This window comes from Rana temporaria, chromosome 4, assembly GCF_905171775.1.
Source record: "Rana temporaria chromosome 4, aRanTem1.1, whole genome shotgun sequence".
Classification (NCBI taxonomy): domain Eukaryota; kingdom Metazoa; phylum Chordata; class Amphibia; order Anura; family Ranidae; genus Rana; species Rana temporaria.
Window position 1 is genome coordinate 380,735,346 of NC_053492.1, and position 27,053 is coordinate 380,762,398.

General features: G+C 42.3%; 1 protein-coding gene across 6 annotated transcripts in view; it reads right to left on the reverse strand.

Annotated features, from left to right (window-relative positions):
• Nucleotides 1-862: 862 nt before the first annotated feature.
• The window catches only part of NINL (ninein like), a 240,108-nt gene continuing 213,917 nt past the window's right edge, over nt 863-27,053 (reverse strand). For 5 of the 6 annotated variants that reach the window (XM_040351035.1, XM_040351039.1, XM_040351038.1 and 2 more), the window contains 9 exons: nt 24,868-25,101; nt 22,232-22,516; nt 14,209-14,460; nt 13,271-13,345; nt 8,185-8,298; nt 6,271-6,384; nt 5,273-5,485; nt 3,337-3,450; nt 1,281-1,472 (listed from right to left, as the gene is read on the reverse strand). In XM_040351035.1, the coding sequence (XP_040206969.1) occupies nt 1,281-1,472; nt 3,337-3,450; nt 5,273-5,485; nt 6,271-6,384; nt 8,185-8,298; nt 13,271-13,345; nt 14,209-14,460; nt 22,232-22,516; nt 24,868-25,101 (1,593 nt within the window). Of the gene's footprint in view, nt 1,473-3,336; nt 3,451-5,272; nt 5,486-6,270; nt 6,385-8,184; nt 8,299-13,270; nt 13,346-14,208; nt 14,461-22,231; nt 22,517-24,867; nt 25,102-27,053 lie in introns of all 6 variants that reach the window. The other variant, XM_040351034.1, reaches the window with a different exon arrangement.

The following is a 27,053-nucleotide window of genomic DNA, read 5'->3' on the forward strand; positions in this document are numbered from 1 at the left end:
TCTGTGTGTACCCAGTTTAGTTATTTTTATCATCCACTATTAAATATGGGTTCAAGTGCAAGATGGCTTTAATGCTTTATTTTTGCTGCCCCTCGTGTTCAGGAAAGACCATCACTCATGGTGCACATTTTAAAATACCAACAAATCATATGGAAGATCTATAGCAAGATGCAGGTTGAACCATACTGAACCCATCTTTATAGAGTCTAAACTCCAATGAGTATACAATGACAAAATGTAGATGGTATAAAAACTGCAGCCGGTTAGGTTGTAGGAAAAAAAAGAAAGCATCATAAGTAAGGGGAACTATCTGTTTTTCAACAGATTGCCGTTGGCAGCATACGACACTACTTATATCAGATAATGTTCCCCTTCAAGTGTTTTACTGGTTCCCCCTAAAACACATTTCTAACAATACATTTGTAAGACCCGTTACACTGCGGGTAGGCTGGCTTTTTTTTTTTTTTTTAGTACATACCTCGATCTCGGCGTTTCGTCCCTTGTCAGTGGGCGTTCCTAGTTGATTGACGTTCCTCGGACGGGCGCATACGTGACGTCACGACTTTCCGAAAGAAGCCGAACGTCGCTGCGCAGGCGCCGTATAGAGCCGACTCTATACGGCGCCTGCGCAATGACGTTCGGCTTCTGTCGGAAAGTCGTGACGCGCAGTATGCGCCCGTCAAAGAAACGTCAATCAACTAGGAACGCCCACCGCCAAGGGACGAAACGGCGAGATCTCGGTATGTACGAAAAAACAAAAACAAAAGCCAGCCTACCCGCAGTGTAACGGGTCTTACGAATCTATTGTTAGAAATTTGTTTTAGGGGGAACCACCGCTTTAACTTATGGGATTGTCTTGTTATTAGTAAATATGTCCAGGTCATCATACATTACTTTTTTTTGTTGCACTTTATAGACTGCTCTGTACAACTGGAAGTAAAGTGGCCCTCTGACATGAGATGGTAGGTAAAAGAGTGCCAATTTCATATGGTGGGAATTTTTTTTATATTGCTCTGGAACCCATAATTTTGGGCAGCCAATCTCATAGGAAGCATTAATTACCATTGTTCTACCACATAAGGCATGCACCAGGCATACCTGCTGAATTCCACTAAAAAGGAAACTTGGCTAAAGATTCCATTAGGTGTCTCTGTCAAACACCATTTCATGTCTGGGCACTAAGGTGCTGTTGTAAATGTCACCCTGAGATGCCATATACTGACAAAGGCTGGTGGTGGGGTGACACAGAGTCACTCACTACTAAATCATCAGATCCAGCATCAAACTGCCAGAGAGGCAGGTGCAATTTTTCTAATGACTTTGTTGAGAGCTGCAATCTTTTCCTCCAGGACATAGTTTTTCTTCTCTACACTCTTCTGCCTCTGCTCAGTCACCTGCAGAGCCTTCATCAGCTGAGAATTTTCCACATACAAGTCCTTCAGCAAGATATCTGCTTTTGCATTCTTCTCCAGCTGTTAAAAAAGCAGAAATTATGTTTTTGCTGTATTAGTAGAGGTATCTACACCAATTTGTAACAGAATATGTACATTAGAAAGGGATCCATCACCACCTAAAATATTTACGGTATATGGTGCCAGTAACCACCAACAATAGATTCACACACCTCTTATTTGATTTCTATGCCTTATTTGATGCTTGATAAATGTTTTTAATGTCTCAAAATATGTACACAACAAAACATGTTGCACAGGGGATTCCGTCACATCATGCTATTAGGCAATGCAACGGTTCAACTATTAAGTATGAACTATTTTCACTAATATGTACAAGACCTATATACTGCATGAGCCATACATTTCAAAAATAGTAGGAAATAAAATGTGTAAGGCCCCTTCCTACACGGGGCGGATCAGCTTGCAGCAGTCCGCCAGCTCAGCGGGAGATCTCTCCGCTGAGCCAGCGGATGAAAGGTCCCTCTCTGCTCACTGAGCAGGGAGGGTCTTGTGCAGCGCTGCTGTCTCCTATGAAGAGATCGGACGGAAATGGACAGCATGTCCGTTTTCATCAGATCTCACCCGATCCGCCATGGACGGATATCGGATCGGATGTCAGTGGACATGTCACCACTGACATCCGATGTTCCATAGAAAAGAATGGAGTGGCCGTTCAGGTCCGCCAAAAAGACTGAACCTGAACGGTCCCAGCAGTGTGAAAGGGGCCTCATACTAAACACTTTATGAGCACTAGAATGGAATTGGGATAGAAGCTGCTGAACCACTTCTAGGTGTCTCAGCCACAGTGAGAAGATAATTGAGCAGCTCCTGGACTGTCATGTAAACTACTCAGATGTGGGGGTGGAGAAATTGAAAATATCACCAGCCTTGATCTTCTTACCCCCAAAGCGTGTGCATTATAGTGCTCTCTATTCATGATGTTTACACCTTGTGAGAATTTAATAAAGATTTTGACAGTGACACTGCACTATGATTCTTGAACTGTCCCTCCTTCATCTTTTGTTTTTTGTTGCACAGATGGAGCTCTAACTCTATGGCAGGCAGCAGCATACCATACTATTGATAGCGGACTATGTTTAGTTAATGGGTTTCCCAGTTTGCACATATTGTATGCCTGTATATTTGTAGTTGCATCTGAGCACATGCATATACTGCTATATTTTTAGGTTAACATTCTATCAGGCTATGCGGGTGGAGCTCCGCACAGCCATGTCAATTTTAAAATATGATAGCTGCGGGGTAGAGGAACCCCCACACACTGTCACAGGAACGGGGCAAAGGGGTGGGGAGGTGTCGAACATGTTACAACCCAAATACATGTTCAAATGTTTAATCCACACTATTTTAATGTCAGACCACTGAAAGTTAATCATGCAAAATGCATTGTACACATGTACCTTTAATATGCTTACATGAATGGAGTAGAAATTACTGGTTAGTTAGAAGACTAGTTTTGCACTTTAAATAGATTGAATAATCTAGAAATATCAGAACATGCTCCAGTGTTTCATACAAACTCAACAGCAATATTGCATTGCCAAGGGGAAAATAAAACAGATGTCCTCACATGCACTGCACAGTGGAACGGGCTACTTGGGTCAAAAAGAGATTTCCCATGGTTTTGTTTGGAAAACTTTTACAGCAGAAACTTAATTTATAGTCTTTTTATGAATGAATTCCAAAAACAGAACTTAGTAACAGAACTGTGACCGTAAAAAAAGAACATAACCCATATTCTGCCATGTTCAAAATGTAAAAAACAAAAAAATAAATAAACTGTAGTTGTAAAACCAATGCAGAAACAGTACAGTATAACGTACACATTCCCAGAATGCACCTCCCACTGCACTGCTACACCTACCTGTTCCTTGAGCTGGTCCACTTTTTCCCTCAACATGAGCCGCAAATTCTTTAGATTCATTTCTACTTCCTGCATTCGTTCCTCCATCCTCCGCAGCAGCCTCTCATGTTCCTCCTGCAGAGACATTATAAATGAATGTGTGTGTATACACATGGTTCCCTATTGTTAGCTTCAATGCACTGAAAGGAGCAAGCCATTAAAATCTGGCATTCAAATGTACAAGTGCTTTTATCAGGCGATCTGCGTACTGTTGTCTAAAGCTTGCAAGCATTCACACTGCTAACCTGCCTTTATTTTTCCCTTGCCCATTCCGATAGCCGATTATTTAAAAAAAAAAAAAAATATTTAAACATTTTGATCATCTGCATGTTGATGTAACCAATTCAGCTCCAGAGCATTTTTGTAGTAAAAAAAAAAAGGTGATTGTTGCAAATTCGTATGTCACAGGATTTTTGTTTTTATTAAATGCACATTTTCAGGAAAAAATACAATATAATAAATTATAGAGCAAAAAAAGACAATATATTTTTCTTTAAATTTTAATATATTTTTATTTTATTTAAATCTTTTTTCTTTATTTGTACTTGACGGCTGTCACAAGGGGTTAATAAACTCCAATGTGATAGCATTGAGCTGGTGACAGACTCTTTATGGAGACATTAGGGATCTAATAGACTCCAATGTCTCCCCTGCCCTTCACAACATCTAACCACGCACAGATAAGCTATACTGGCCAGAAAATGTAAAACTGGAAGTGTTGTCATTTCCGGTTTCATTGTTTACATGTGAGATTAAGGCATGGGTTTGCCTCAGTCTCACAATGCTCTCCCTCCCCAACCTGGTGGTTCTATTCCCGGTAAGAGTGGGAGAGTTTGGAAACCACAGGAGGAGGGGGCGGCACCGCGCTGCCAGCTCTGTGAAAGTGTTGGCCAGCCATGAAGCTGCCAAATTACTTTCACTTTCAAGCTGGAAACCATCTAAACAAAACTATACTGCAGCCATCAGCTTGTGATTCAAGGTTCACCCTTTGGACGTACATGGTATATCCAAAGAGCTGAACTGGTTAAAGTGGTTGTAAAGACTAAAGATTTTTTACCTTAATGCATTCTCTGCATTAAGGTAAAAACCTTGCAATGGCAGTGTCCCCCAGCCCCACTCCCTAAAACCTACCTGTATGGATCCAGTGTTGTAACCAGCTTGAGTTCTCACCCTCTCCATGCTCTCACATTCTTGGCTCAGAGCAGCGAGTGCCATTGACTCCTTCTGGCTGTCAGTAAACTCATGCGAGGAGGGAGCAGGGGGCAGGGCCCAGCCACGCTATGCATGTGTGTCTAGGGATGCACACAGCCCAGCTCTGGAATGAGCCTGCACACGTGCCCTCACAGCAAGTGTCTTGCTTTGGGATAACACAAAAGAGAAGGAGCTAAAAGTGCTAGCGGGGGACCCATGGAAAGGGGGTTCCGTACCACTCTGTACAACATTTTGCACAGAGCAGGCAAGTATAACAGTCATAAAAAAAAAAAAAAAAAAGAAAACAGCCTTTACAATCACTTTCAAGTAAATCTGTGCTTTACTTCCAAAACACGACAAATAAAATAGAGGACTACGGAACACAAAATGGTTTATGGGAGATGTGTTAGTATATAGTGTCCTGACTCCTATGGAAGTGGCCTATTACCAGTCCTATGTTACATAGCTAGGTTGGAAAAAAGGCATGTGCATCAAGTTCCACCAATAAGGAACTTCAAAACACCCCTTAGCTTACGCAATAGCAGAGTAGCGTAACCAGTGTATCATAGCTGTGTATTTATGTGTACAGCAAAATATAAAAGTGTGCTTTTGTTATATAGAGTCCTGAAAAAGAACTATATTTTACATTTCCTAAATGCTAAGGGTATGTTGTGGGCTATACATATTGTATGCGTCTCTAATGTACCTGTTGCATGGCCAGTTGCCGGTTGGTCTGCTCTGCATGAAATCTCAACCTCTCTTGGAGCTGCTGGACCTTCTGCTGTTCTTCTGACAGTCTGCTCTGCAGATGCGACAACTGCTCCTTAGGAACATAACTGCTCACCTTCTCCTTCCACTGCTGGACTTCCCGTATTTGCTGTGATTGTGCAAGGGTCAGCTTGCTGTTGGCTTCTAATAGCTTCGGAATGACAAATCATGAACACTTATACACAACATATACATGGTACACCAAAAAAACAATACCGATGCAGAAGTCTAAAACATTTATCTCTTCAACAATTACAAGCACCCTTAAAGGGGTTGTAAAGGAAAACATTTTTTTCCCTAAATAGCTTCCTTTACCTTAGTGTAGTCCTCCTTCACTTACCTCATCCTTCAATTTTGCTTTTAAATGTCCTTAATTATTCTGAGAAATCCTCACTTCCTGTTCTTCTGTCTGTAACTTACCACCGTAATGTGAGGCTTTCTTCCTGATGTGGCGAAAGCCTCTTGAGGGGGCGAGCAGGAGTGTCAGGACGCCCACTAACACAAAGCTCCTTTCTCTATCTGCAAAGTAGAGCGTGTCCTGACTTGCCCCCTTCCCCCTCAAGAGGCTTTCTCCACACCAGGGAGAAAGCCTTGCATTACTGTGTGGAGTTACAGATAGACGAACAGGAAGTGAGGATTTCTCAGAAGAAATAAGGACATTTAAAAGCAAAATCGAAGGATGAGGTAAGTGAAGGAGGACTGCACTAAGGTAAAGGAAGCTATTTAGGGACAAAAACATTTCCTTTACAACCCATTTAAAGCTAGTCATTTATGACACAACCATATTTGGCTACTTTAACGGTTTGTCAACATCCAAATATATTTAATTTCAGGGTTTTCAGATGGAATGCTACACATCATCTTTGTTATTGTCTTATTGAACATTATCAAATATCTCAGGTGTAACTGAATATGTAAATGAAACAATAACTTTACCTGATCCTGGGATACCTCCAGTTTTTCTCTTAGTTCATCCTGTGTTTTCTTTAGATTATGACAATCCTCCCGAGCTTCTTTTAGTTCAGTTTTCAGCTCTTCAGCTTGATTCACCTGTTCATTTATTACAAAACAAATATAGTCTGAAGATTGTGGAAAAACACAGTCTTTACTATAGACAACTGGCAGTTATTTTGTACTCCGATTCAGAACACCCTGTAATAGTGTGCAGAGTCCCATCTGCCATACCATTTTTAATATTATTTATAATATAATTATATACAGTAAGTATCTCACAAACGTGACTACACCCCTAACATTTTTGTAATTATTTCATTATATCTTTTCATGTGACAACACTAAAGAAATGACACTTTGCTACAATGTAAAGTAGTGAGCTTACATATTGTATAACTGTAAATATGTTGTCCCCTCAAAATAACTAAAAAACACAGCCATTAATATCTAAACCGCTGGCAACAAAAGTGAGTACACCCCTATGTGAAAATGTCCAAATTGGGCCCAAAGTGTCAATATTTTGTGTGCCCACCATTATTTTCCAGCACTTCCTTAACCCTCTTGGGCATGGAGTTCATCAGAGCTTCACAGGTTGCCACTGGAGTCCTCTTCCACTCCTCCATGATGACATCACAGAGCTGGCAGATGTTAGGAACCTTGTGCTCCTCCTCCTTACATTTGAGGATGCTCAATAGGGTTTAGGTCTGGAGACATGCATGGCCAGTCCATCACCTTTACCCTCAGCTTCTTTAGCGAGGTAGTAGTCATCTTAGAGGTTTGTTTGAGGTTGTCATGTTGGAATACTGCCCTACGGCTCAGTCTCCTAAGTGCGGAGATCATGCTCTGCTTCAGTATGTCACAGTACATGTTGGCATTCATGGTTCCCTCAATGAACTGTAGCTCCCCAGTACTGGCAGCACTCATGCAGCCCCAGACCATGACACTCCCTCCACCATGCTTGACTGTAGGCAAGACACACTTGTCTTTGTACTCCTCACCTGGTTGTCTCCACACTCGCTTGACACCATTTGAACCAAATAAGTTCATCTTGGTCTCATCAGACCACAGGACATGGATCCAATAATCCATGTGCTTAGTCTGCTTGTCTTCAGCAAACTGTTTGCGGGCTTTCTTGTGCATCATCTTTAGAAGAGGCTTACTTCTGGGACGACAGCCATGCAGACCAATTTGATGCAGCGTGCGGCGTATGGTCTGAGCACTGACAGGCTGACCCCCCACCCCTTCAACCTCTGCAGCAATGCTGGCAGCACTCATACATCTATTTCCCAAAGACAACCTCTGGCACTGAGCATGTGCACTCAACTTCTTTGGTTGACCATGGCAAGGGCTGTTCTGAGTGGAACCTGTCCTGTTAAACTGCTGCATTGTCTTGGCCACTGTGTTGGGTCTTGGCAATCTTCTTAACGCCTACGCCATCTTTATGTAGAGCAACAATTCTTTTTTTCAGATCCTCAGGGTTTTTTGCCATGAGGTGCCATGTTGAACTTCCAGGGACCAGTATGAGAGAGTGAGAGTGAGAGCGATAACACCAAATTTAACACACCTGTTTCCCATTCACACCTGAGACCTTGTAACATTCACATGACACCGTGGAGGGAAAATGGCCAATTGGGCCCAATTTGGACATTTTTTACTTAGGGGTGTACTCACTTTTGTTTCAAGTGGTTTAGACATTAATGGCTGTGTGTTGAGGGGACAGCAAATTTACACAAGCTGTACACTCACTACTTTACATTGTAGCAAAGTGTAATTTCTTCAGTGTTGTCACATGAAAAGATATAACAAAATATTTACAAACATGTGAAGGGTGTACTTACTTTCGTGAGATACTGTGTATACATTTTTTTTTCTCTCTCTCTCTCTATTCATTATTACCTTGTCAGTGGCTTCTTTCAGTAGTCTGGTAATGGAATGACACTGTTCCTCTAGAGATCGCTTTTCTTGCTTTAATGTTGATACTTCTTCTTGAAATGTTGCCACAACCAAGAGCTGCAAGAGATCATAGCAGCCCATTTAAAAAAAACCTGGGGAAAAAGTATGTCCAAATAAAAGGAAAATGAAGCCCAGAATCTTATGGGCAAGTTTTTTTTTCCTGAAAAACCTTCCTTTTTCTCTTTCATATAAATAGGCCACACAGTCTAAACTGATGAACCAACAGGAATAATTACATATCTAAATGGTATAGCATAAAAAGTTGACATCGAAACAAAGGAAATGTAAGTTGGTAAGCATCTAAGTATTGTTCCATGCCATGAGATTATCAAGTTAATGAGTCCTGGAGTAAAGGTACTGCCTCATCAATAGACCCAGATGCAAAGTCGAACCACAGATGCCTCTTGGATCTGAGGATCTGTGTGTGGGAACTTAGGGAGGCAATTTTATCTAAAGCAAAACATATTCTAGCTTGGGTTGTCCAAGATGATATGCAAGATTTCCAGATGGTGTGATGGCTGAAGAGACTTTGGAAAGTTTATTAACCAGCCAAAGGTTGGAAAGAACTGAATGGTCCTTTGAACATTGACAATGTTGTGGCGGAGGAGTCCTTCAGGAAAAGGTTGTCACACATGAATTCTCTGGGTCTGCACAAGTGCAAGCAGTGGGGCAATGACTTTTGTGAACACTTAGGGCCAGATTCTCAGAGAAGATACGACTGCGTATCTCTGAGTTTCGCCGTCGTATCTATGCGCCTGATTCTTAGAATTAGTTACGCATAGATTTCCCTTAGATCCGACAGGCGCAAGTCTCTTACGCTGTTTACGTTAGGCTTTTCCCGGCGTATAGTTACCCCTGCTATATGGTGGCATAAGTGCGGCGTACCAATGTTAAGTATGGCCGTCGTTCCCGCGACAAAATTTGAAAATTTTACGTCGTTTGCGTAACTCGTCCATGAATGGGGCTGGACGTAATTTACATTCACGTCAAAACCAATACGTCCTTGCGGCGTATTAGGAGCAATGCACACTGGGAGATTTCCACGGACGGCGCATACGCCATTCGTGAAAAACGTAAATCACGTCGGGTCACACGTTATTTACATAAAACATGCCCCCCAGTTCCAAATTTGAATTAGGTGGGCTTACGCCGGCCAATTTACGCTACGCCGCCGCAACTTACGGAGCAAGCCCCTGGAAGAACTTACGGAGCATGCCCCTGGAAGAAGTACGTTTATTACGAAGCGGACGTAGTGCGAGCGGCACGCTGTCGTCACCCCAGTGGACGGGTGCCTGAGAGTTTTGTGTACCGGCCGGCAGATTAGATTCAAGGCAAATTTTAATCTGCATAATTTGCTTTACTGAAGAAGTCGCTGTTTTTTCGGGTTCCCTGTTCCCAGAGCCCACGACTCTCTACCCAGCACCACATTCCCTGACACACAAGGGTTGAAGGGTGATATACTTCGCTGTGGCTGCTTGTAAGAGTCCTTTGCTCTAGCTGGTGAATTGGAGGCAATCTTTTAAAGGCCCTGGTTGGGTTTGGCCACAAGCGTTCTGTTTTTATAAATCTGGTAAGAGTCCCCCTTATTTGGTGATACCTATCGGTGGCGGCTTTCCTTTGGTGTGCTATTAATTCGATTCATTTGCGGTACATCACCATATGAGATATATATTTCTTTCATGCACCCTGGATTTTGAACCTATCCACATAATTGGAGGAATACCATCCAGACTATCAGTGGCAGTTCCTGATAAAGACCCTAGCTGGGGGTTCCAGCTGCAAGCCTTGTTTGCTTGCCCTTCTGGTAAGCGCATAATCATATATTCATCTATTGCACCGGTGGAGGATTTATGTTTGCCAGTCACGTTTTACTCATCAATTCACTCACCTGATTTGAACTTTCACTACGATTTTGTGTATGATTTTTTGTCCGTTGGACCTTATGGACACGATTTATATCATTTTATTTATATTTATTATTATTCACTTTAATAATTTATAATCACTTATTGTGTAGCGCAACTTATTTTTTCCTTTTGTCTGTATATTGTGTGTATATCACAATTTTTGTTGCTGCTTATTTATTCCTTGTTTACTTAGTTAGTTAGCGCAGTATCACATTTTTCTCTGGTCTACGGAGCAAGTGCTTTGAGAATACAGCACTTGCCCGTCTAAGTTGCGGAGGCGTAACGTAAATCGGATACGTTACGCCGCCGCAAAGATACGCCGCTGTACGAGAATCTGGCCCTTAGGGTGTAGAGGACAGCTTGAATGACACATCCATACAAAAAGCATTAATTACAGGGAAGGTGGGGATATGTAGATGGGCATCTTGTACATCTACTGATGCAAGAAATTACCCTGGTCTTAGAGAAGCGATGACAGAGCTTGCGGATTTCATCTAGAATTTTGCAACACACACAAATCTGTTTAGTAAATTTAAGTTCAGAATAGGACAGGTGCCCACAAAGGTTTGGGGGTTGTGAATTAAAACTTTGAGCCTTTTTTCCAAATGAAAGGGTACAACCACTGATCGTGTAAGGTGGCCAGTAGATCTGCAAGCTTTTGAGCTGATGCTGTCAGATTGGAGGGGGCAGAAATAACAATTATATTTTGTAATCCTTTCAAATGACAGACTGGATCCAGAGGTCTGGGAAGCCAATAGACATTACCCTACTCCAGAGGTTGAGGTGCCCCTTAATTGTTTGGAAGGCTTAGGGATCTAGGACTTGTAACAAAAAAACAAACATTTTAGAGATTGAAATCTGTCTGCATATGCACACAAAGTAAGGACATTCTGTACATTTGACAAATCACATGTTTTTTGTCATTTTTGCAGAATAGTAGGGCAGAGTGCTGCAGTCTTGCAAAAATAACTGGATTATTTACATCAGGAGAAAGTGCACTGTTGAGTTCTGTAGTCCAGTTTCCATTGTCTGGGTGATTGATAAAGTGGCAAAAGCTGGCTGCAGGGCTGGACCTACCAGAGCAAAAGATGATTTCAAGAGTTTCCAAATGAGTGAATGAGGGTATGTCATCAGTAGGATTAGTAGAATCTGGATCCACAATCAAAACAGTCTGTCTCACGTGACCCAGGTAAGGAGGAATGAGTTGTGCTTTAAAGTGAATGATACAGAGCCTATTCTGTGTCCCACTGAAAGTGCCACATGTCAGCCATTTACTGTTTAAATACGATGGCTGTGTGCCAGAACGCTCAACGCACGCACATGCGCAGTAATGGTGGACACACGCGGCTATGCACGTGTATGAAAGAATCCTTGTGCGCCATCTTAGTGCTACGGCGCATGTGCGGCTCAGTGTATACACACACCGTGCGGCAAGATGCGTGTGCAATGGCCACCAATAGCTTACGAACGATCATGCAATCTGGCAAACTCACATGCGCTGTGGTGAACCAAGCTGCGCAATGGCGCACCTCTGTGCGCACATTCTCCATAAGGATAAACAGCAAACCACAACAAAAAAAGGTACTCAAATTCAAACACCGGCAGCTAGCCCAAACTCCCCCACTGCAGTCACCGCTACACAGGTGTCCAGTCTTAGCTAGATTGACAGATTGTTACATACATGGAGCAACCCACAATAAGAAAATAAGGGGCGATTTCACTTAAACACATCCTGGCGCAGGGCAACTTTATAAACCAAGAACCCAATCTTCACCGATCACAGCAGTAATTGTCACTTGGGGACCTTCAAGGACTGGGTACCCTTTCGGTTTTAGGGTCCACTCCCTTGGACCTGTACAGCACCCTGCAGGAATGAAATAGCTCTGTGGTATCCAGGATTCCACTACGCAGGGTCCAGCGGCCGGAGGTCGCATTACAGGCAAAACCTCACAGGATCCTTGTGTCTTCTTTTGCGAGGCTCGAGTACCATATATCTTAGCATATAAGCTTGTTTCAAATGGATCCGATTGGTCAATCCCTTGATTTATTTTAGAACCATGCTGGAACTTCAAGACCTGGAGCTCGAGAGAGCTCAAACAAATGTACCCATCCACCACCTTGCAGACACTGGTAAAAAAGGAAATACTTCCTGTATGGGAGGGGTTATATAGGGGATCACTTCCTGTCTAAAAACTTTTGGTCTACCAGTGTCCATTCACCTGGAGATGAAGTATAACCCAGTAGAAAATAAATATTAGCCTAACTCTGTGTCCTGTGATGTATGATAAAGACATTTTTTTTTCTGCCAGTAAATACCTTATACGGCCCACTTCCTGTTTTTTTTTTTGTCTGGTAAAAAGTCTAGACTTAGACATCATGCACAGCTCGCTCTCTCACTCTTGTGAAAGTTTGCCAGGAAGGGAGGGGGGGGGGGTGAGTCATAAGAGGGCAATTGAGAGCTGCAGAGCTGGAGGTGTGTCTGTGTAAATCCAGGAAGTTAACAGGCAGCGGTTTCAGCTGCCCACAGTTAAAATGGTTGCAGCCAGACTCAGTGGAGGGAGATTTCTGCAGCATATTTGGCAAGTAAAAAATCACAGTATATATAAAATAATATGCAAAGTGGTTGGAGAGAAGCCTCAGAATGGCAAAGATGTTTTTATTACAAATTATGTGAGCAGACTGCAGTTCCTCTTAAGTCTGTGTACAGAGGCTTCCTGTATATTCATCTGCAGTGCAGCGAATGCTGCAGAGAAAGGGATGAATTTCGATCCATATATGGCTGTTCCCGTTCATGAATGCGCTTGATCAGCGCATGTAGATAATCAACTGCGGCGCTGATTGGTGTATTCTGGTGGTGTCCGTATTCTGCTGTCAGAATTCAATGACAAAGTTGGGAGGATTTCCCCATCCACCTTAAATGTGTTGATGGGGGAATCAGTTCAGTTTTCTTCATTTAGCCGGTTGGCTGAATGAAAAAAGGTCATGTATTGCCAGCTTTACTGTGGTTTAAAAAAAATATTGTATTATATGTAATATAAAAAAACTAAAACTGGTTAAAATCAAGTTTTACCAGACAAAAATGTAGACCATGATTCAATAAGACAAAGCTTGGAAGTCGTTACCTGTTTGTTACTTTCATCCAACCCATTCAGAAGATCTTGTTTTTCCTGCCTGTGTTGGAGAAGCAGCGCTTCAATCTATTTCAAATAGAGAAGGAAACAGACATTCAGTTTTCTTTAGTAAATGCCTTTACATTATCAACATTTTTCCTTTAGCGCTTTCATATTTGCGCAGATGATCACAATGTTAAAGCCCAACTCTAGTGAAAACTTTTATTTTTAGCTTTGTATAAATAATTTTTATTGCTGTCCATGACCCCAGAGAGAAAATTACAAGTCACTTTATGTCCAAGGACAACAGGAAAAATAAAACGTTGACACAGGCCATTAAAATTTGACACATGTCCTAAGCCTTGTGTCGCAGTCTGTGTTGCCACTCAAGAGATTTCCCATCACTTCCCCTCCTGTCAGCGAATTAGCATCACTCTTGTTCAATAGGAACACAGCCTGTCGATACAAACCTGAAAAGTTGTATCCCTTCCCCACTTATCTAAAATGAAAAAAAGTTTTGGCCATAGTTAAACATTAAGGGCCCATGCACACTGGACGTTTTAAAAATGCCAGTAGCTTTTCAGTGAGTTTTTCAACTTTTTTGCAATATCGTTTTTTTTTGCGTTTTTAAAGGGTTTTTTGTTTTTAAAATCAATGGGATCAAAAACGTTAAACGCTGGTGAGCCGTGTTTTTGAGCATATATTGACATTTTTTGCATTAGAGCGTTTTTACAGCTGAAAAACTCTTCTCAGAACGCATTAGTTTTGTTTGTTTTTTTTACAGCCCAAAAACACCCCTGCCAAAAAACAGTTAATAACAGCCTATGTGTGCATAAGATTACATGATGGAGGGTTTATTGACTGTAAAAAAAAAAGCCTGATGGCAAAAACAGCAGGGTGCATGAGGCCTAAAGGATAATTTCACTTGGTTGTTATTGACAAACGAATACCTTTGTTTTCGATGTTTGCAGATCTTGTTCTAGTCGTTCTCTAGCCTGGCACCAACCAGCCTTTTCTATCTCTACTAAATGAAGCTGGTTTTGAACTTTTTCTGCTGTCGCAGTGGCCTCTTCCTTCTGCTTGGTCACTTCTTTCAGCCTACTTTCCAAGTGTTGCATGTTCTCCTGGCCATCTTTATTTTGCATCTTTAGTTGAAACATTGCACTGGTCAAGTGACATAATTCGTTACGGGTTTCAAAGCTCTGCAAATGAGGGACAGACAATTATGTAATTTTTTTTCAAGGTTATATCAGCAGTGCTCTGTACTAACTAAATTCTTTGCAGTATAAATGGGTAGTATTTGATAGCAATAAAAAAATACATTTGGCATATCTGTAAATGCCACAACTTGGAATGCAGGATAGGACACAAGCTTGATATTCAAATACCCTGCGTTATAGACTGGTACTTTCAAATGATCCGGCACGGGCCCTGGGCATCTTCCTACAACTTTACTCCATTCCATAAGTCCTTGGTTTTGAAACAAGCAGTGCAGAGTAACACAAATACAGAGGGGAGGGTGACCTGTATTTTGTACTGTACTCCATGATATGGAGGTAAGTCAAAATAGCTTTCATCATAATCATACATTACAGGACAAAAAGCTTGAAATGAATATACCCTGGGATGTTCCCCAGCCATAAACAAGAAGGTGTAGCAACAACAAGGCACACAGAACTATGCAAACGAGCCCAACAATAACATGGGTCAACAGACCAAACTCAGAGTGCTGTTGCAAGAACTTTGCATCCGAAAGCTGCATAAGCAGAAGATGAAGATTAAATGTCCACTTGGTAGAACTTTGAGAAGGTTATGAGCAAAAGACCAGGAGATGGACTTACAAAGCTGGGCAACAGAGGCTTGAGAAAGGATGCCCAGGAAATGCCTACTAATCTGGTAGCGTATTCATGCAGGAGGTGCTTTGTCCTATAGTGTGCAAGCTCTTATCCAATTTGTAATGATTGATCTTCAAGCAGGATGTCCCCTTGCAAGGTCCTGAGGGTAAGATGAAGAGTCTGTCTTCCTGATATTAGGTGTAGTTTAGAGGTAGATTCTAGTAGCTCTGACCACGTCTAGAAAGTAAAGTGCAATCTCCTTTGGGTGCTTTGGAGTCTACTTTAGCACAACAAAGGGAGGGCTATGTCTTCACTGTGGTGGAAGGCTGAAGCCAGGGAGAAAGTGGAATATTGGGTGCAAGACTATTTTGCCCTTGTAAAGAATGAAGAATGGATCCATACAAGACAGCTGCTAACTCAGGGACACGTCTGACAGATATGACAGTTACCAATAAAACTACTTTGCAGGAGAGAGCATCCAGTGGGAGCTCCCCGATAAGTTCAAAGGGTGATTTCTCCGGGGCAGAGAGAGACAAATTAAAGAGGAGGTCCAGCCTGGGGAAAAAACTTGCCCAGACTTTCATACAACCTATTACATAGGACTAAAGAGAAAGGGGGCCTGGGTCTTCCAGACGTTTAAATTTTACTACCAGGCGAATGCAATGATAAGGGTTGTAAATTAGTAACAGCATGATCAATACAAACTATGAGTTCCTCTAGAAAAGACAATGTCTGGCCAAAACCTCTTTACTGACAGGAGGCTTCCCTGGTTTGTACCTAGGGATAAGTTAGCGTTTTCTAATACATGGGGAGGTAAAACAGGAATCAGGGGCTTCAAGTTTATAGAAGGTTTTGACTTGAAACCTCTTTCTGCTTTCAGGAAGGATGAGGTAGGTCTATTATAGATGGCTGGAAACATAACCAAATGCAAGTTTTTTTAATAGCTTAGATAAAAAGCTGAGACAGGTAACATCCTTGACTCCTTTTGAAACCTTGTGTGCCTCAAAAGATCCATCCACCAGAACGATCTCCACATTACCGTATATAATTTGCTTCAGAGTTTAGCCTCACAAACGGTTCCTTATTACATTGGGGACTAGGAGAGGGAATTACGTAAGACCCTGCTGGAAAGTATGATGGAGAAAATAAATAAATTGTCGCACACGTCCGCCAACAGTTCTAGAACACAGGAATCTTGCAATAAATTCTTAGCAAGATGGTATAGAGTCCCCAAAATGTTGGCTTAAATTTTTCTGTCTGTATCATCGAACTTTTGAAAAGGGTGTGACTTGAAAGGGACCTTTTTGCATATAGGGTGGAAGTACCCATCAAGTAAACTAGAGATAGAGATCCGCAGCTTAATTGGTTACATTACACAATGTTCCATACCAGGCGACCATCTACCTATATTGTTTTTATGCTTCCCATCTCTGGAAGAGGTTGGAAAATATAAAAAAGGTCATTATTGCCTCACGTTTTGAATGCAGGGAAGAGTTTGATACCTGTGAAATGAAAATCACCTAGGGATCCCTCAGTGAAGGATTTGATAGTTAAAGTACAAGATATTAGAAAGGCGGTGGTATGGAGATATAGGTTCAACAATGAATTAAAAATATTCCACGATCAATGGGCACCATGGAGCGAGTTCACACCCACTGACAAATGTAAACTGGTGTCAGTTTGACCAATAATTTTACCCACAGAAAGGCAGGTGTTGGGAATTGCTCATAGTAACGGTGTGTTTTTTTTTTTTTTTGTATATGCTGGTAAAACACATTATTTATGTGAAATTAGGATTGTATTTGTGTTAATTTATGCTTATTTATGTGTACTTAAAAAACATCTAAAAAGGTAAAAAAAAAAAAAGAATAGGAGTCTTTAAAAGGGAAAGCGAAGTTGAAGGTTTCTTAAAAAGAATAGACAAGGCCCAAACCTGTTATTTAAGATTACTTAAAGCAGGGGTTCACCCCAAATTTTTTTTTTTAACATTACATTCAGGCGAGTTGTTAGAATGACAATCGGCTGTTTTTTTTTAAATCCTTGCCGTACATACCGTTTTATATATAGATGTTCACTGCGGCTTCCGGCTATAATCTGCGGGACTGGGCGTTCCTAATTGATTGACATGCTTCCGACCGTCGCATACAGCGCGTCACGAGTTGCCGAAAGAAGCCGAACGTCGGTGTGCAGACGCCATATAGATCCGACTCGCAGTCCGGCTTCTTTTGGCAACTCGTGGCGCTGTATGCACCGGTCGGAAGCATGTCAATCAATTAGGAACGTCCAGTCCCGCAGATTATACCCGGAAGCCGCGGTGAACATATATATATATATATATATATATAAACGGTATGTACGGCAAGGATTTAAAAAAAAAAACAGCCGATTGTCATTCTAACAACTCGCCTGAATGTAATGTTAAACATTTTTTTTTGGGTGAACCCCCGCTTTAAAGTGGTAGTAAACAGTTACAGTGATAGTAATAGTAGTAGTAAAGTACAGTGAATGTCTTTTAAACTTGCAGGGCCGGATTCAGAAAGAATCGCGGCGGCGTAACGTATCGTCTTTACGTTACACCGCCGCAAGTTTTCAGCGCAAGTGCCTGATTCACCAAGCACTTGCGTGTAAACTTACGGCGTTGTAACGTAAAGCCGTCCGGCGCAAGCCCGCCTAATTCAAATGGGGCGTGTACCATTTAAATTAGGCGCGCTCCCGCGCCGAACATTCTGCGCATGCTCCGTTAGTAAATTTCCCGACGTGCTTTGCGCGAAATTACGGCGCCCCGACGTGTTTGTGAATGGCGACGTGCGTAACGTACTTACGCCGGAAAAAAATAAAATTAAAAATTTGACGCGGGAACGACGGCCATACTTTAACATGGCTGGTGTAAAGTTAAGCCATGAAAAAGCAGGCTTAACTTTGCGACGGGAAAAAACGACTTGCGACGACGTAACGCACGCGAGTAGCTTCGTGGATCGCCGTAAAAGTTAATTTGCATACCCGACGCTGGAAAACTACGCAAACTCCACCCAGCGGCGGCCGAAGTATTGCAGCCTAAGATCCGAAGGCGTACGAAGCCGTAAGCCTGTCGGATCTTAGCCAAATGCCAAAGTATCTTGTTTGTGAATCACAAATTAAGATGCGACGCGGCAAATTTGAAAATACGCCGGAGTATCAGTAGATACTCCGGCGTATTTCTTTTATGAATCTGGCCCGCAGTGTTTAGGAGATATTCACACTTGAAGCAGCCAGTGACGTCAATGGCGCATGCACAAACTGACTGTGCTGTCAATTCAAAGCAATGTGCCGCGGCTGAGAATCCCACGCGTATGCGCGGGAGTGATGTCATCATGGCCTGGCCATTCAAACAGCTGAATCCTCCTAACCCGGGAGGAAGACCAGGGAAAGATGGAATCACCATCATCGGGGACAGCGTGCTGCTGGAGAGCTTAGGTTATAGTATGCAGTGCTTAAACCGCCCGGGGGCCCACATAGTGTTACTAAACACAGGACCCTGCTTTCACTATATCTGGTCTCCCACAGTACACAGAACATGCAAATGCAATAATTATAGTAATTATAAACTGCTAAATACCTTTCCTAATCAGTAGTTAGCAGTCTTGTGACTTCTATCAGAGCACTGGTAAAGCTTGTAGGATGAGGAGTTTTAATTCTCCTCTGACTGTCCTATGAGGCTGCATGACCCCTGACCCTCTGTCTGAACAATGTTGATTGGCCCATTGCTAAGTTCAGAACTCTTATGGAGAATCTCACAGGAGGGAAGCTTCTTTGATCTTTGATGTGGATAAATGGGAATATGTATGTATCTCCTGTGTACCTTCAGTCCAGGTGCTATGTCAAATTTAGAGGGGGATGAGAGAGTTATGTTACTCTCATCCAGCTAATTTCTGTAAATTGGGCCTCTACTCTAGCTGGGCTGTACTGCCAGTTCATTTTGTGTTCCAGAGATACCGTTCCATCTCTGGGCGACAGGTGGCAGCAGTGGAGTTCAGTTTTGAAGCGCCTCTTGCCAGCAGCCAATTAGAGTAGTTTCTCCCTCGCGGGGCATGCTGGGGGAGGGTACTTCTAGAGCGGACGCCATGTTCTAGGGTGTTCTGTTCCTGGTTCTAAGTGCGGCACCCACCTTTAGGGTGTGCGCACATCACGGGCGGCGGTGATATGGCCTACCAGGCCGGGGCTCACGTGCTACGCTGAGTTCTCGGCCCTCTTGGCCCGGAGCAATTGAAGCTGTGAAGGGGCCCCAGTGATCGACTGGGTCCCCAAGATTCTGAAGAAGATCCCAAGCGAGTTGTGCTGTTCGATGGGGAGTCAGTCTGAGGTGAGGCAGACGATCCAATAGGGCCTGGACGATCCATCGGGGATCACAGTGACCGGACACTGACAGTTTGCTCGATGGCAACCTGTCAGTCGGTGACCATTTGAGAGGCTACCTGAGGGAGATTCAGGCAAATTACAGTACTGAGAAGGATTCGCTGTATTACCTACGTTACAGAGAAAAGGGCCTGTGGCAGAGGTTCCTCTTCTATCCTCATTTCAGCCAAGTCTGTGGCAGAGGCTTGTTCCTTCTCAAGGTTCTGAGTAATACCCTGGCTGCCAGGTCGGTGTGAGAGGCCTGTCCAGGTATACTATACCCCCTCGGCTGAGGGGCGACGAAAGCGAGAGTGCTATTTGAAGCAGGACTGCTTCGGTTCTATCTAGGCCTGAATCTGCAATTCCTCTTCTTCACCAACCTCTCTCTATCTACTTCAAGTTAATTGTTTGCCGTGTTGGGCAAGAATAAAAGCACAGAAAAAGACACTCTGCTGTTTGGACATTCTGTCATTTGCTTTCATCATCATTATCCCTAGACACATCACAGAGGTAACATAACATGCCGACCCAATCTAACCAGCGGCTCCTGAGGTGGTAGCGCTACATGTAGATATGCATTTTGGATGTTTTATTCATTGAAGCTGTAGTATGGCTTCTCTTGATAGAGTAGCTGGATGGAAAGGGCATGGATAGTCATGCACTCTTGACGAGTTGCTGTCACAGCTTCCTTAGTTTTCATACCCCCTGCCACACCAGAAGATTATGGCGGCTGGGGTGGGGAAAATCGAAGGATGAAGATTTGACCTAAACTAAGAGATAGCAGCACATTGGTAAGCAATGTCCCTAGTGCAATTTTTTTTTATTCATTTAAACTAAACTCTGGCTTTAAATAGATACATAACTGCATTAATTGGTGTAACGGAATGACCCATGACACCCAGAGACTTTTGAAGGATGAGGGATACTCCTGTGCCAGTGTCACTAATAACTCTTGGGTCTAGGTTCACCCTGTGCTCCTTTTGGGCATAGGGTGACTGAGATATTGAATATTAATTATAAATTACATGAGATGTGACTGATAATTCATATTGCAGGAATATTTCAGTTTGATTTCATGCTGACTCCCAACCGGGCAATAAGAGTGTCTACTTCAATGCTTAACCTAGGCTGTTGAGATGCTAACTAAGTACGTCTGCTCCTAAGACCTTTCATTGTGTGAAGATGCTATTGATGATAGATATGTGTTGTGAGTTAGCAGTCTAAAGGTCAGACGTCTGACTTAAGGAATGTGTATTATTTATGAAGTAGGTGAGAACAGCTTGGCGGAGCCATGCTGTCTGGATAAGGTTTAGTAATTAGCCCATCTGAAGGTGTATTGAAGCCCCCCCATTGTGTGCTGTGTGGGTGGAGAGTTTATTTGTTCCTTTGATTACTGTAAACATGCCTGTACTATATATAAGAGAGCTAAGATACCATTAAAGTTCGTTCATATATTTTGACTCAGAGAACGGAGCTTGTCTCATTTATTCTGGGGAAATCCATATGGATCATGTCTGTTGGATGGTTGGAGTGTCAGATAAGCTGACGTGGGCGATGGAATGGGAGTATCGTAAACGGTGGTGACCGTTACAATTGGCATTTTATTAATACTGTATCGGCCTGGAGTTCATCTGCACCCCCAAAGACATGTCCATCTTGTCATGGCAATTGGTGGGTAGGAACAAGCTTGTGTCTGCTCTCCTGCTCCTCCCTGCCCTGGACCACAAAAACTGCATCACATGGTTTCTTCTCAGTTCAATTAACCTAAAAGTGTCTAGTTCTGACCACTTCCTGGTTCACAGCTGTCAGTTTTCAGCCAGATGGGAATGGATTATGGACTCTATGTCCCGGATCTGCTTTGCCTAAGTGCAGAGGAGACATTAAAGGTCTATTAGATGCCTGTTATCAAAATATAGCCATCACATAGGAAGCTGCCAACCCTCTCTGTGATAGTTATACAGTTAAGTGAAAAAAGTGCTTAACATTTAAGATTTAATACATATTGAAAAAAATATAAATGAGTTCTTCAATCCAGCATGGGGGATTGGGAATAACCCAATATGCTAAATGCCTTTTCTACAAGATGCTGGCTAAGCTTTTCCACTCACGTTATGGCTGCCTTTTCATTCTTTCCAGGGAATGATGTATAAGATCTTGAACACTTATTTGATGCACCAAAAATGTATTTAGCCAACAATCTAAAAGTTCAATTGGACTTTACTTATTGGGGGATGTTTTGAGGAGATACTTTGTAGCTTAATCATTTTTTTTACCTTAATGCATTTCCTGCATTAAGGTAAAAATGTTCAAATAGCAGTATCGAGCCCCCTCAAATACTTACCCGAGTGGTCTCTCGATCCACCACTGTACCTAGCTGTAGTGGCTCTCTCCCTACATTCTCAGGACTGAGAGGCAGCCGTGGGAGCCATTGGCTCCTGCTGCTGTCAATCAATTTCAGAGAGCAGAGGATGGGGCCGAACCATACTGTGTGTGTCTATGGATGCACAAAGTGCAGCTCGAGAGTTGGCTCGCACATGCACCCCCATAGCAAGTGGCTTCCTATAGCTATGGTGGCGCACGCAGAAGAGCAGCAGCCTAGAACGCTTGTGGGGAACCCCAGGAGGGGAAGTTCAGGGCGTCTTTGTGTAATACTGTTGCACAGAGCAGGTAAGCATACCATGTTTATTATTTCCATAAAAATAAAAAACAGTTCTGTCTTTACAACCACTTTAATGATAAGTAATATATTATATATTTAAAAACATACCTCCTGTTTGGACATTTGCAGTTCACTTTCAAGCTGTATTTTCTCCCTCTGCCATCCAGCTTCATTCTGAAGGTTCTCTCTCTTCAGTTCATTCATCTTTCCCTGTAGCTGCTCCACAAGTGCAGATGTCTGATGCTTTTCTTCAATCGCCTCTCTGAGTTTAGTATTCATTTGCTGGATGGTCTCATAGCTCCCCTCTCTCTGCGTAGTGAGATCAGATAAGGTGCTTGTCAACTGAAGGCTGTGTGTGTTCAGCTGGCACAGTTCATCCCAGTATTTCTCATTCTGATCAAGAAAACATATACAAAAATAGTTAATAAAGTTGTTCACTCTTGAATTTAATTTCCTTGCTCCTTATCCCTCATACCTCAAAGATAACCTATTGTTTAAAGAAACATTGTTGCAATAATATTAGAAAGGCTACTCTTGACACCATCACACTCATCTTTTTTAACAGCGGATCTGCCCTATTCGGCTATTGCACAGAGAAAAAAGTATTGTAATGGCACCCATTTCTACTAGTCTCTATTATATGATAGGACAATAGAATACTACATTGTAAGAAGAATCAGGCGATATATCTATCACTGGCTGCCTAGAAAGCCGAACCTAAAGTTGATACCTGATATTCAATGTGTATTGCACCTTGTGTTAATTGTTCCTTGGCTATGCAGTAATTACAGGAATTATATTTCAGTGCCTTATAAATTAGCTATATGAAGTTATACCAGCACATTCCTATAATTGTATGGGTTTTTTTTTTATATGGGTCACCTCACTTATGGTGGAGATTCCTTTTGGAGAAAAAAAACTTTGCCTGGCATCCCCTTCTTTGTCTCCTTCATTTTGTTACTCTAATGGATTGAGGAATGAGGGACCATGTGACCTCCCCCATGTGATAGTACTTGGATTGATAATCACCAGACCTAAACACTGTCACATGTAGGGAGGTAGTGATGTCATCCACCCGGGTAAGCTCTAAGACCATCTGACATCAGGCAAAGTGATTTTGTAGTTGGCAGCCATAAAGGATTTTTGTAAGCGGAAGAAACAGTCTTTATGCAGCCAAAACATATTATACACCAGGCTCATATCTGTTTGTCAAACACTGGCAAAAAGAAACCAAAAGGAGGGAACAGAATGGCGAATGATCAAAAACCTGAAATTAGAGGGAGGGGTGCAGACAAACGCAGACTGTGGGAGCACCATTGAACGTACCTGTCTTGGTTTTACTTTGTAACTAGCATGAAAAGTTATTGTTAATGGTTATACAGAAGTTTACATTTATAAATAAATTTCTTGCCGAGTGCAGGTACCTGAAACTTTGGCTAACTTTGTTAATAGCAATATTCAATGTACTGCTTATATTGTCTAATCTTGATACCTTACTGCTATGTACTGGTAGCGATCCTCCTGTATGAAAGACTAAACCATGGGGGCATCGGACAGCATCATTGTAAATGGTAATGGTTATTAAGATGACTTTAATCAATATATAGCTCATAACAGCCCCTTTCATAGGAGGTCGTGCATTCTACCACTAAGGTAGCTACCACTAAGGAGCTACAGTAATTTCCATGTATACATAACCCCAGAATACTATCACCCTAAATTTGCGTACTAGCAGTTACTCTAGTAAGACATATTGTTCTATAGGGCACCTTTTTGCAATGACAGCTGAGAGGCAATTTATCTTACTTCAGAGAGATTTCCCTTCACTTCACATAGAAATACCTGGAAATCATAAGTCATAGAGCCTCAAATGCACAAACAATGTTACTTATTATACAAGGTCACACGAAGGAACAACTGAAAAGCATATGTTTCACATCTGCCAACACCTTTTACTTCACTGGTAGTTACGTGTGCTCTTTACCCCTAAAAGTGGAAGTTTGCCTTTTCAGAGAAAATTACAAGGTGAACACCGCACAACCTCCCATCCCATCCCTACTTTACCGTCCCTACTGTACCTATTTCTGTGAGTGGTCAGTGTCCACCCAGCTGGTGCAGCGGTTCAGAGATTTAAAATCCCTACAATTCTACCCCTCCTTTCAGAAGCGCTTCCAGGACCAGAGTGATTCTATTTGGTTAGAGACAGCACAGATCCGTGCTGGAGAACGAAAGGGAAAAGGAGCAGGGATTTAAAATCCCTGGACCAATGCAGAAGCTGCGTAGGCACTGACACATCATCACCCATAGAGATAAGTAAAGTCGGGACATGTATTTATACCCGTTTATACCCTTTATTCATTATTATTCTTCTCTGTTTTTATGCAACATTAATGTGAAAAACTTGTTGATAAATAGTATACAGTGTACAACCAGACTTCATTGTATATTCCAAAACTATTGAACTAAAGGCTGTTTTACAGTTCATTTTTAAAGCAAGGACAAAAGACGGTAAAACAACTGAATTATGAAGCATCTGGCACTTTTAGTTATAAATAACAAGGAGGTGGAATTGTCCACCTGACCCCTATCTAAAGTGCGTACTATCTAATTGTATCTGTGGGCACCTAATTTGGGGCTCACAGGTTTCATGGCTGCTGATCCCAGGGCAAGTTTTCTTCATTCTGTTCTTTTATCTGAACATGTCATCTACCATGTTTCAATTATGCCAAATCACTCCGCTTTACCTCTTGTTTGGTTTTCTGCAGTTCTTGTTCTAATTCTTCTTTTTCTCTTTGCCAGACCACCTGTTGCTCGTGAGTCTCAGTCTCCTGAGCAATATTCATTCCCTGCAGTTGCTCTAGAACAGCATCAGCTTTGTCCTTCTGTTCCGTGACCTCCTGTAGTTTGGTGTTTAGATGAAGAACGGTCTCATCATGCTGTACATTTGATTGCGACAACTCATTCTGGTGGTCCTGATACTGCAAGAGATACATATTAAATGTATACTTAGAAACAAGAAATGAATGGGAGTTCTCTAATCCAAACAGAAACTTGACCCTTCCCGCAGTTTTAACATTGCAAACTTGACAAGTTAAAGAAAATGTATAATGGTTTAGTATAAAATAATTAGAGTTGGGACTAAATAAATAAATGCTTTAGTAAATATGAAATATTGCACATGCTTGTTTTAGCCAGCAGGATGAGCCATTCTCACATTTTCGCATCTTACGTTTTCTCCTAAACCTCCTTAAAAACATACTATTCTGCTTGCTATCCCATGAAACAGTGCTTGTGCATACAGTAGAGGCTGGTGTAATCCCCTTATGGCTCATGTCAGAATTCTATAGCAGTCGCTACACAGCAGTTGTGAAAACTCTGAAATTCATATTTTTGAACATAATGTAAAGTTAAACACAGTGGGGGGGGGGGGGTTTATTAAAACTGGTGCAGCTGTGCTTACTAACCAATCAGCTTCTAGCTTGTTCAACTAAGCTTTGACAATAAAACCTGGAAGCTGATCGGTCACCATGCACAGCTGTACCAGATTCCATGTGAACCGGTTTTAGTAAACCTTCCCATAGCCTGTCTGTATACACTGATATCATCCCTCTTTTCCCTATTGATTAGGACCATTTCCTTTGCTAGAGGTCACTTTGGTAGAAAAAAAATACAGTAAAACCTTTGTTTGAGAGCGTTTTGCAAGACAAGCAAAATATTTTAATTAATTTTGCCTTGATATATAAGCAATGTCTTAATATAAGAGTAGCGTCACAACGGAGTATAAAAAAAGAAGAGAGGAGCCTCTAAGTGTAGCAACTATGTTAAATTACAGAGCAAGAAGAATAACAAATATGAGTCACTTCAAGCTAAAATGTTTTTACATATGTGAGCAAGTCTAGCAATGATCTCCCCTTCTCTACTCTAATGCCGCGTACACACCATCACTTTATGTGATGAAAAAAAATGACGTTTTTAAAAACGTCACTTTAATTGACTGTGTGTGGGGGAAAACGTCGTTTTATGTCTTGTAAAAAACGACCAAAAAAAATTGAAGCATGCTTCAATTTTATGTGTCGTTTTTCAAAAGTGCACTTTTTACTTCACAGAAATTGACCGTGTGTAGCAAAAAACGTCGTTTTCTAAGACGTTTTTTCATCCACGCATGCCCAGAAGCTACTTATGAAGCAAGCTTCAATGGTAAAACTTGGTGAACGTAACCTCACTTTGCAAGATCATTGTGAGAAAACGATGGTGTGTAGGCAACTTCGTCTTTGAAAATTGAAGTTTCAAAAACGTCATTTTTTTTTCATCACATAAAGTGATGGTGTGTACGCGGCATTAAGCTTAACCTTTTGCCGACCGCGCCATAGCAGAAATACTGCTACAGCGCGGTCGAGTTATTGTGACAGGACGTCCCTGGGACGTCCTCGTGCACTTCCGCGTTTGCGCGTCCCCTGGGGCGCGCTCGCGGAAGTGTCCGTGCTCGCCGGGTCTAGAAGACCCGGCGCATCACGGATCACAGTAAACTGCCGCGAATCGCGGCTGTTTACCACGTGATCGCTCCGTCAAATGACGGAGCGATCACTTGTAAACAAACCGGCGTCATTTGATGACGCCGGTTCCTCCCTCTCCTCTCTGTACCGTTCGGTACAGTGCGAGAGGAGGAGGGGGGGGAGCGCGGGGTGTCAGCAGTGCTGTGGCTGGATCTGTGACAACTGCAGTCACAGATCCAGCCATCCCTCCCAGCTCAGCAATACTCTGCCATACCCCCCCATACTCTGCCATACCCCCCCATACTCTGCCATACCCCCCCATACTCTGCCATACCCCCCCATACTCTGCCATACCCCCCCATACTCTGCCATACCCCCGCCATACCCCCGCCATACCCCGCCATACTCTGCATACCCCCCCATACCCCGCCATACCC